This window comes from Hordeum vulgare, chromosome 3H (assembly GCF_904849725.1).
Source record: "Hordeum vulgare subsp. vulgare chromosome 3H, MorexV3_pseudomolecules_assembly, whole genome shotgun sequence".
Lineage (NCBI taxonomy): Eukaryota > Viridiplantae > Streptophyta > Magnoliopsida > Poales > Poaceae > Hordeum > Hordeum vulgare.
Window position 1 is genome coordinate 130771753 of NC_058520.1, and position 9581 is coordinate 130781333.

Sequence of the window (9581 nt, forward strand, 5' to 3'; positions counted from 1 at the left end):
CTAGGGGGGCCACATACACAAAACAATGATGTGGCAAAGCAATTAAAGAGGAGAGAGAGCATTATGGTGACCCCAAGAAAAAACGGTGCTAAACGCGTGAACCTATGTAAAAACACTACCAACCAATGCATGAAGAAGTTTAATTATTAAAGAATTCCATGAGAAAAGCTTACCAACAAAAGCTAAGAGCAAGTACAATAAGGTACAGTCAGCAGGCTGTAAGGATTAAAATACTATATTTTTGCTGAGTTGGATGAGAGAGAAGAAGAGAGAGAAGGGAAGCGGGCTCTTCGTGAAGAGCCAGCTCTAGCACGTGCTCCTAGGTGCTTTGTGAGAATGAAAGGTGGGTCATATATGATAAAAATAGTACTCTTCTATAGCTAACTATTGTACAAGCTGGCTATAAGATGGGCTATAAGACTGCTTATAGCCAGCAGTTGGCTATACTATTAACCATGCTCTAAGCACATATACATTAGGGAGACTAGTTGCTAAGGTTTTTAATATACTTAGTACCTCATCTAAGCATCAATGCATTGGAAGAAGCCTAATGAGTCCAATTATAGATGTCCAAGCAATGTCATCGACCTGATCTGATCGGAAGCACCAAGCAGTCGGCTTGGTAAGCTACTACCTATAAAAATTTGCAATCAATGATCTGATCGCAAGCAGGTATACGAATCAATTCGTCCACCGCTTTAGGGAAGGTGCCATTTTTCTCGCGGGAAAGCTGCCATTTAGCGGGACACTATTTGACATTGCATCTCTCCTAGTAGTAGGAGGAAACCACGGGGCGGCCTGGCCCAACGAGTCATGCTCATAACATGCAGCCGTGAAGACTTCTGCCTCAAGCCACGAGGCACACCTGTCGCTTGGAAGGAGAAAGAAAACACCGTCCCAACCGGTCGCTGACAGAGCAGGCCCACATCCGCAGCAAACGGCCTTCGCCAGCAGCGTAACCGTCGCGTGTAATCCCGCCGCGTAATCGTGATTAGTAGTATCTTGATGAATCGATAAGGAAAACGAAAACCTGACTCCTTAGCAGTAACTGGCTGAAATGCGGGGTCAGCCGACCCCTGACCCCGCCGGTCAGCCAGGGGCGGGCTCGACATGACGGGGGGAATGCGGTTCTCATGAATGAACTCATTCGCGGGCGAAGCGGAAAGCGCGGGCAGGCCGTGCCGCGTGACCTGAAGGCAGTCGCACGTTTACCGGCCACGGCCGCGCTGTCGCCCCTTTCCTTCCATCCTCGCGCTTTTATTCCACTCCCACCCCCCTCCCTCCTTCCTCCGGCCGTCGTCGCGCCGGGCTCCACCTCCACCTCCACCTCCACAAGAGACTCCACTCCCCGCCAACTAGTGCTGCTACGTACGTACGTACTACCACGAGTCGCAATCCCCGTTCCGAATTCCCCACCACCACCACCACCACCACCACCGCCACCGCGAGCGGAAAGCGGCTCCGTCCTCCCTTTTCGCTTATCTTTCGCCCCGCTCCTTCCGTTTCTCGCTCAAGCACTAGGAGCAGTGCTGCAGCTGCAGCAGCAGCAGCAGTAGTACGTAGCAAGGAAGCAAAGCAAGGCGGCGGGCTTCTGATGTCGTCGCCGCCCGCCGCGCCGGGCCCGGCCTCGCCGCCGGGAAATCGCACGGCGCCGCCCCCGGCCTCCGCGCCACCCGCTACCAACTCGACGCCCCCTTCGCCGCCGGCGCCACCGGCCTCCTCGCCGCCGCCCTCTTCCCCCCTGCCACCGCCGTCGACGCCCGCGGCGGCGCCTCCGTCCTCCGGCACCACCCCCGCGACGCCCTCCCTCCCGCCTCCCTCGGCGCCCGGGACGCCCGCCGCGCCGTCTCCCCCGTCGACCACGCCGTCTCCCCCGACCGATCGTCCGACGCCGTCTGCCCAGGCCTCGCCGCCGCCGCCGAGCTCGGGGCTCACGACGGCCACGGTGGCGGGGATCGCGGTGGGCGGGCTGATCGCGCTGCTGCTCGCCAGCCTCCTCTGCTTCTGCATGCTCAAGAAGAAGAGGCGCCACCACCCGCACCACCACCCGCCGCCGCCGCCGCCCCACCACCTGCACTACTACGGGCATCCGCCGCCGCCGCCGCCGCCGCCGCCGTTCAAAGGTGAGATGGCAACTGTGCACCATCCATGGCTCTGTCTCGGAGCAAATACAGTACAGTACAGATCTCATGTGCGTTCTTTGTCTCACTAGCAAGTCACATCGCTGTCGCTTGCAATTATCTCGCTCTTCTTGGCAAATGTGCGTTGGCTTATGACGTACAAGTATGACTTACGTTCCAGTTTTTGGTGACTTCGAGATGGGTCCTCTAGTTAATCATGCTATTATGGCGTTATCGAGATAAAAACATCCAAATTTCCGTCAGAGATATAGCATGTCTTAGCTTATGTTTATTAAATTTTGGTATGCAGTACTGATCACAGGAATCTTCATCTGTGTTTGAGATAACCCCAATGGTAATTTTGACAAAAGAAAAAAAAATAAGCATTAGGTCTGCATATTTTTTTCATTCTTCTTCATGGAATCTGATTTATACTACAAAGGCAAATCTGTGAGGGAAAGTATGTCCTCCTTTTAGAAGTGAGTTAGTAACTAGTGTCAGCAATCAAAATGTGTCTACTTCATTCTTAAACTTCGTGCAATCATTTCTTGTTTATTAGATTTTTCAACAGGTGAATCCATTTGTAATTGTTATTGTTCGATATGAGTCGCTCTCATCTTTAAGTACGATTCATGTTCTTCTACAGGGGATCAATATGGGTGGCAGCATAATGCCCCTCCGCCACCCCCTGATCATGTTGTGAAGATGAACTCAAATCCTTCGACTAAGCCTCCGCCTCCTCCGCTCAATGTACACAGTAGTGGTTCTGGTTCACATTTCTCAGGTGGTGGTGAGAACCGACCCCTGCAATCACCGCTTGGCAACGCCCTCAGCTTCTCGAAAGCCACTTTTACTTATGAAGAGTTGGCGGTGGCAACCAATGAATTCTCCGATGCTAATCTTCTCGGCCAAGGTGGCTTTGGATTTGTTCACAAAGGAGTGCTGCCAGATGGCACAGAAGTTGCTGTTAAGCAATTGAGAGATGGAAGTGGCCAGGGAGAGCGTGAGTTCCAGGCAGAGGTTGATATTATCAGCCGAGTACATCATAAACATCTTGTGACATTGGTTGGTTATTGCATTTCTGAAGACAAGAGGTTGCTTGTCTATGAGTTTGTTCCCAATAACACGTTAGAATTCCATATACATGGTATGGTTTCTTGCTATGTTTCAATCATGATTGTTTTTTCTCTTTCAGGATGCTCTTTAATATTGTCCATAAAAGTTAACTGCGGCATCTTCTGTATTTTTTTGTTCCATATTTTGTACTCATAAATATCGTAGCTATTGCCAGTTTGTACTTATGAGTTGCCGTATGAGTTGACGGTTAGTAAATATCCAGGTGATTTACAAAGTTAAACCTGTGATACTACATGATTTAAATTATTATTATTTTGGCTTTAAAAAGAGACCTTGTTCGAGTAAATTGACAATTTGAGCAGTTGCATTGTTCAGAAAATGAAATACCATAACTGCAAGGGAGTTTCATTAATGATGATAATAAGCACAACCAAACCCATTCCAGAAGATATCAGCTTTATCGCCACCTTTTCTTTAGTCTTTAATAACTTCCCCTGATTTTGTCAAACTGGGAAGATACAACTTTGTTTTTGCTACCACTTGAAAGGGACAATGCTTTCCAGGTTTATTGGTTACCTTTTTCTTGAAGATTCAGAAAACATTGCTCTGAAGCTCCTGTCATGCAAAAAAATCTGCTATCTTCATTTGGTCTGTAATGCCTTCAGGTTATTTTTCACCTCTTTTTCAGGAAGGCGTGGACCAACTATGGATTGGCCTTCAAGACTACGGATTGCTTTGGGTTCTGCAAAGGGATTGGCGTATCTTCATGAAGACTGTGAGCTCACACACACACATAACTACTTGTTATGTTTTTCATTTTCTTCTCACGTTCAAAAAGTTGTGTAGCTGTTCTGTACTGACTTTATTTCTTTACTTTGCAGGCCATCCAAAGATCATTCATCGTGACATAAAGGCATCAAATATTCTTCTGGATTACAGATGTGAAGCTAAGGTAGAATACTCATTTCCTTTTTGTTTCATTTCTACTTAGAATCCTGAGACCGTTCCCCCCCCCCCCCCCCCCCCCCCCCCCCCGGATCCTAGCTAAGTTTAGCTGCTAGTGTGGAGTGTAAAATCCTGAATGTCACTGGTTGGTATCAGTAAATTCAGAAACTAAGGTGGACAGTTGTGTTAAACTGACGTGTAACCAATCATCGTAAGCAAGGTGGACAGTTCTGTCAGCCTACTAATACAAACTGTTGGATGTGCAATTCACAAGTAATTTTTTTACAGGTGGCAGATTTTGGACTTGCAAAGTTAACCTCTGATAATAACACCCATGTTTCCACCAGAGTAATGGGCACATTTGGGTAAGTTCGATCTTCCAGTGAAACTATCTTGTTGCTTCCCAGGACAGTGAAACAGTGTCTCAAATGCTTGAAAATGAGATCAATCATGATGATATATACAGCAATAAATCGACATGTTCTAGCTGCTAATGTGCAAGATCTGCTGTATGAAAATTACTGCCCTGATAGTCTTGGTTTTCCCCTTAGGTACCTTGCACCAGAGTATGCTTCTTCTGGCAAGCTCACAGAGAAATCAGATGTCTTTTCTTTTGGAGTAATGCTTCTGGAGTTAATAACTGGGCGCCGTCCTGTAAGTTCAAAACAAGCGCATATGGATGACAGCCTGGTTGACTGGGTAAGTTAAATTTGTTGTCCACCGCGTTGTAACTGGTAGGGTCAAATTAGTTATTGTTATATTGCTAGTCATTTTACTTTTATATATAGATATTTTGGTGTATACTTCAAGAAATACCATTCTTCCAAACAACCCATAAGGGTTTATTACGTGATACTAAGATTTATTGTAACTAATAAATTCAAATTATTCATATTTTACTTGCTATAAAGGACAGACCCAATGCATAGAAGCTCCCACACAAGGTGGGGTTTGGGAGGGATTATAGAAACCTAGTCTTACCCCTGCTACAGTGCAATGGAGAGAGGCTGGTTCGAACCCAGCTCATACAAGGTGGGTTCTGGGGAGGAATTATAGGAACCTAGGGATAAGTTCGAACCCAAGACCTCTTGGCATAAGTGGGGAGTACTTCACCACTGCGCCAGGCCAGGCCTGCCCTCTCATACAAGGTGGGGTCTGGGGAGGAATTATAGGAAACTAATCTTACCCCTGCTACAGTACAATACAGAGAGGCTGGTTCGAACGAAGACCTCTTGGCACAAGTGGGGAGTACTTCACCACTGCGCCAGGCCTGCCCTCTCATATTTTACTTGCTATGCATCGATAAATTCGACCCGATTTTCTCTGTATCCACTAGCATCTATCCCTTTCTTTGTCAATGTTCAACCCATCTATTTGAGTTTGATCATCTTTCTTTCTCCCTGCAGGCAAGGCCTTTAATGACAAAAGCTCTCGAGGATGGTAATCATGATGCTTTAGTGGATCCCCATTTGGGAACCGACTTCAATGATAACGAGATGGCAAGGATGATCGCCTGTGCAGCGGCATGCGTACGCCATTCTGCACGGCGACGTCCACGCATGAGCCAGGTACATTTCTATGCTGGTTTCTCTTTTCCCCCTTGTATCCTCATCTCATCGACACAAATTCATCACTCTTTACTTCATCCTCATTGCTATTATATCCTAGATAGAGTTAGGTTAACCTCGATCCTTTGTGATGAACAGGTTGTTCGGGCCCTGGAAGGCGACGTGTCGCTGGATGATCTGCACGAAGGCGTCCGACCTGGCCACAGCCGGTTCATGGGATCACACGCCAGCTCCGAGTATGACACCAGCCAGTACAACGAGGACCTGAAGAAGTTCAGGAAGATGGCGCTCGGGACCAGCAGCTTCCAGAGCAGCCAGCATACGCCGTCCAGCGGCGAGCATGAGCACGAGCACCAGAACCCGCCCGTCCCGAGCAGTCAGACGCAGGAGGTGGAGTTGGGGACTACCAAGAGAGACGACGGTGATGTCGACGGACAGGCTTCCATGAGCTGACCACTTTTCCTTCCGCTGGAGAGATTTAACCTCAGGGCATCATTTGTAAATCCACAGCATAGCTGAATTCACATAAGCTGCCAGCTGACTTGCTTGCAATGAACAATTTTTTGTTTTGTTTTTGTTGAGATATATAGTTATTTTGGTAGTCCCATCTACTTGCATTTCCACAGCATTTTTCTGTAGATGCATGATCATACATTGGTTGGCGGCCGTCTGAACTCAGTGCCATGCTTTGAGCAAAGCTAATTAGGCAATTGGCCTTTGGCCAACGAGATGCTGTTGGATCGAAGAGAAGAGCCAGGGAGATACAGACATGGGTTCGTTGGACCAGGCTGTATGCTTCTTTTTGGTGCAGCCGAAGCATCCCAACGTTTGCTGCAATCATGCAGCTGCGGTTGTGTTCCAGTTGTTTAGCTGTTACTGTAGAACATGATAGGCTTTCGAAGATAAAACCAAGCAGCATTCCAAAAGTTGCCGGTCGGTTTGTGCAAGACCGTTGAGTTTCAACGGCATTTCCGTTGCATGCCAATTTTCCTAGTAGTAGAGCTAACTAACAAACATGCACGCGGCTACCGAGCGCAGCGGCGCCCGCACAAGGTAGGTGGTGCATCTCAAAACAGCATAACCAGCACGCTTCACAATCTTTGGGGTCTACAAAACAGTGCGTGCTGCCACTATCAACCAAGGCAATCACTGGCACTCCGTTTACATGGTATCTCTGTCCATAGTCGTCTCCTATTTTGGAAGACTGAGACTTGCGACACAGTACGTGCATTTATTAACGTTTCAAAAAATTAAAAAGTCATAACTTTTGAACCGGGTGTCAGAATAATGATTCGTTTTCACGGATGTGTTTCTTACTATAAGCTCTTTAAAACTAGTTTCCATGTAGATAGGTTTCGACGAACTTTTTTTGAGCAACTTTGTGTACTAGACGAGTCAACTTTAGTGCTATAGGCAAGCAACTCCTTTCCCCCTTAGTATGACTATCTATCAGCAAAGAATTCTTCTAAATTGGTTATCACGACCAACAGTTGACTAGATTCACCTCTAAAAACTTCACATAATTAAACAATGATGATCAGTTGCCTACAAATACTGTAAAATTGCTCAATTTTGACGCACAGTTGCCTACAAAATACTATGAAGTTGCTCAATTTTGATGCTCATTTACCTATTATTGATGGTCAATTGCCTACGGTTAATGTTGAGTTGTCTGCCATTAATGCTCAGTTCCTTGCTATTTGTGAATAGTTGTCATAATTACACTCGAGTATCACAAAAAAGTAAGCAACTTTTAGTGTATTTTTTGCGCAACTCCAGTGCATTCAACAAACAACTCATGTGTATAAACACGATGCAATACATCTAGCATCAAAATACTTCTATTTAGCACTAAAGTTGCCTCATCTAGCATCGAAGTTGTTTTTGAAAAAAAATCTTCAAAACATATTCATATGGGATCTCGTTTTGAAGAGTTCGTCACGAGGAACCCAACGGTGAAAACATATCATAATTTCGACACACCGTTTGATAGTTATAGCTTTTTGATTTTTTTTTCATACATGAATTAATGGACATCCAACCCATACGGAGCCGAGCATGCACATCCGACGCATAATTTAACCATTTCAGTTTGGAAGTAGCTGACCACATTTGTCATGTGGTTGTTAAAGGATGAAGTGATTAAACTTCTAGTCATGATAGATAATTTTGAAGGAATTTTCGTTGATAAGCGATCATACTACGCACATGTGACAGCCCGATGCCGACGTTTCAGAAGATTCCCTTTTCTTTTCGTTTTCGTCGTGTGGGTATTTTCTTTTGACGCATCATCATCGCATCATTCACATTATCTGCATTGCATCGGCGTCTTCGTTGCCGCCCGTTTTCAAAACTTGCATTCGTTAGTAGTTGTCGGTTCTCGTCTTTGTCCGTTCTGAGTCCGACCGCACTCGCACGCGCCCGCGGCACCGTCGAAACCCTGTTTTTAAAGTGTGCGTAAAACTTTCTCTGATCGGGTTGAGAATTGACGTGCGGTCTTAATTAGTTATAGCTAGGCCGCCTGTCGAATTTCGTCACGATCGGAGTCCGTCTGGTACCCGAACGGTCGACCGTAGCGGCACCGTATTCGGGCTACCGTCGGACGTCTGTCGGTGTTCTAAAATTCGTTGCCGCGCCGCCCGTTTTCCCTCTCATCTCCGGATATCCCCTCTACACGGCCTCGTATCCCATTCCCGCGTTCGGAATTATCCGATTCCGACTGCGCGGTTGGATCCGGATCGAAATTCCGGCTAATCTAGCCCCCCTTTTCTATATATATATAGACCCCCTCCTAAAATTTAGGCAGCCCCTCTTCCCTGCCTCGTTTTCCGCGCCCCACCTATCCCTAACCCTAGCCAGATCCGCAGCCTCCCACCAGCGCCGCCGGCCCGCGAGGCCCAGATCGGGCCCGACCAAGCCCATCCGGCGCGGCGCCGCCCAACCGCTGCCAGCCGCCGCCTCCCGTGCTCCCGTGCGCCCGACGCCTCCTGCCCGCATCCGAGCGCCGCCAGCCCAGCTCATCGCCGGCCACCGTGGGCAGCCCCACCGCCGGCACCGGAGCACCTCGCCTTGCCTGCCCGAGAGCCTCCCTCTGGTCGCCGCGCCACCGCCGGCCGCCTTGGCCGTCGGGGCTCCCTCCTCGCCGCCCCGATCTACAGCCCCGGCACCCTCCGGTGGGAGCCCCTGCTCTCCGGGACCGCCGCCCCAGTCGCCGCCGGTACCACCTCGCCCCGTCGCCCGAGCTGCCATGGCGTCCTGCCTCGCCGGTTGGCCCTGGAACCGCCGTGGTGTGCTCTCGTGCGGGGGCACGAGGAGACGAGCCTCGCCAGCGCCAGCAGCCGCGTTGGCCAGGTGGGTCGCGCCAGCACGCCTCAGCCTGGTCCGCCTCGTCCGGCCTGCCTCGCCCTCCTTCACCCTGCACCAGCCAGCCCGAGAGCCCCCCAAGGTGAGCCGAGCCACTCCCTCGCCCCCAGCGCCGCTTAGTTACTTTGCGCTCCCTGTTCGGCCCAGTAGCATTCTAGGTATTTTTTTTCCTTTTCGGATTTAGTTAAATTTCAGGAAAGTGTTAGGAATTAAAACGCCCATAGTTTAATATCCGTAAGTCCGATCGCGATGTATCGTATATCGTTTTGGTGTAGAATTCCGTGTAGAATACGATTTAGCAACTTGCATATTTATTTGACGTTGTTTGACGTATCGTATGCATGGATTTACGTGCTGTCTCAATAGGAAAGTGCCCGCATTTATTTTCCGCGCGTGTTCGAATTGCTCGAATGCCATGATAGAAATGCCTATGTTTTAGGGACCATTTTTCCATGCATTTTAGAGCGGTCACTCGTATTTTTTGCGTGTAGGATTTGCCGGTAATTTA

General features: G+C 48.5%; 1 protein-coding gene across 1 annotated transcript; it reads left to right on the forward strand.

Moving 5' to 3' along the window:
* The first annotated feature begins 1143 nt into the window (after window positions 1–1143).
* Window positions 1144–6315, forward strand: LOC123443234 (proline-rich receptor-like protein kinase PERK1). Its single transcript, XM_045119552.1, has 8 exons — window positions 1144–2123; window positions 2767–3267; window positions 3886–3972; window positions 4079–4149; window positions 4431–4507; window positions 4694–4841; window positions 5549–5710; window positions 5849–6315. Exons 1-8 carry the CDS (start codon window positions 1595–1597, stop codon window positions 6161–6163), a joined length of 1890 nt encoding a protein of 629 aa, XP_044975487.1. The 5' UTR covers window positions 1144–1594; the 3' UTR covers window positions 6164–6315.
* The last annotated feature ends 3266 nt before the right edge of the window (window positions 6316–9581 follow it).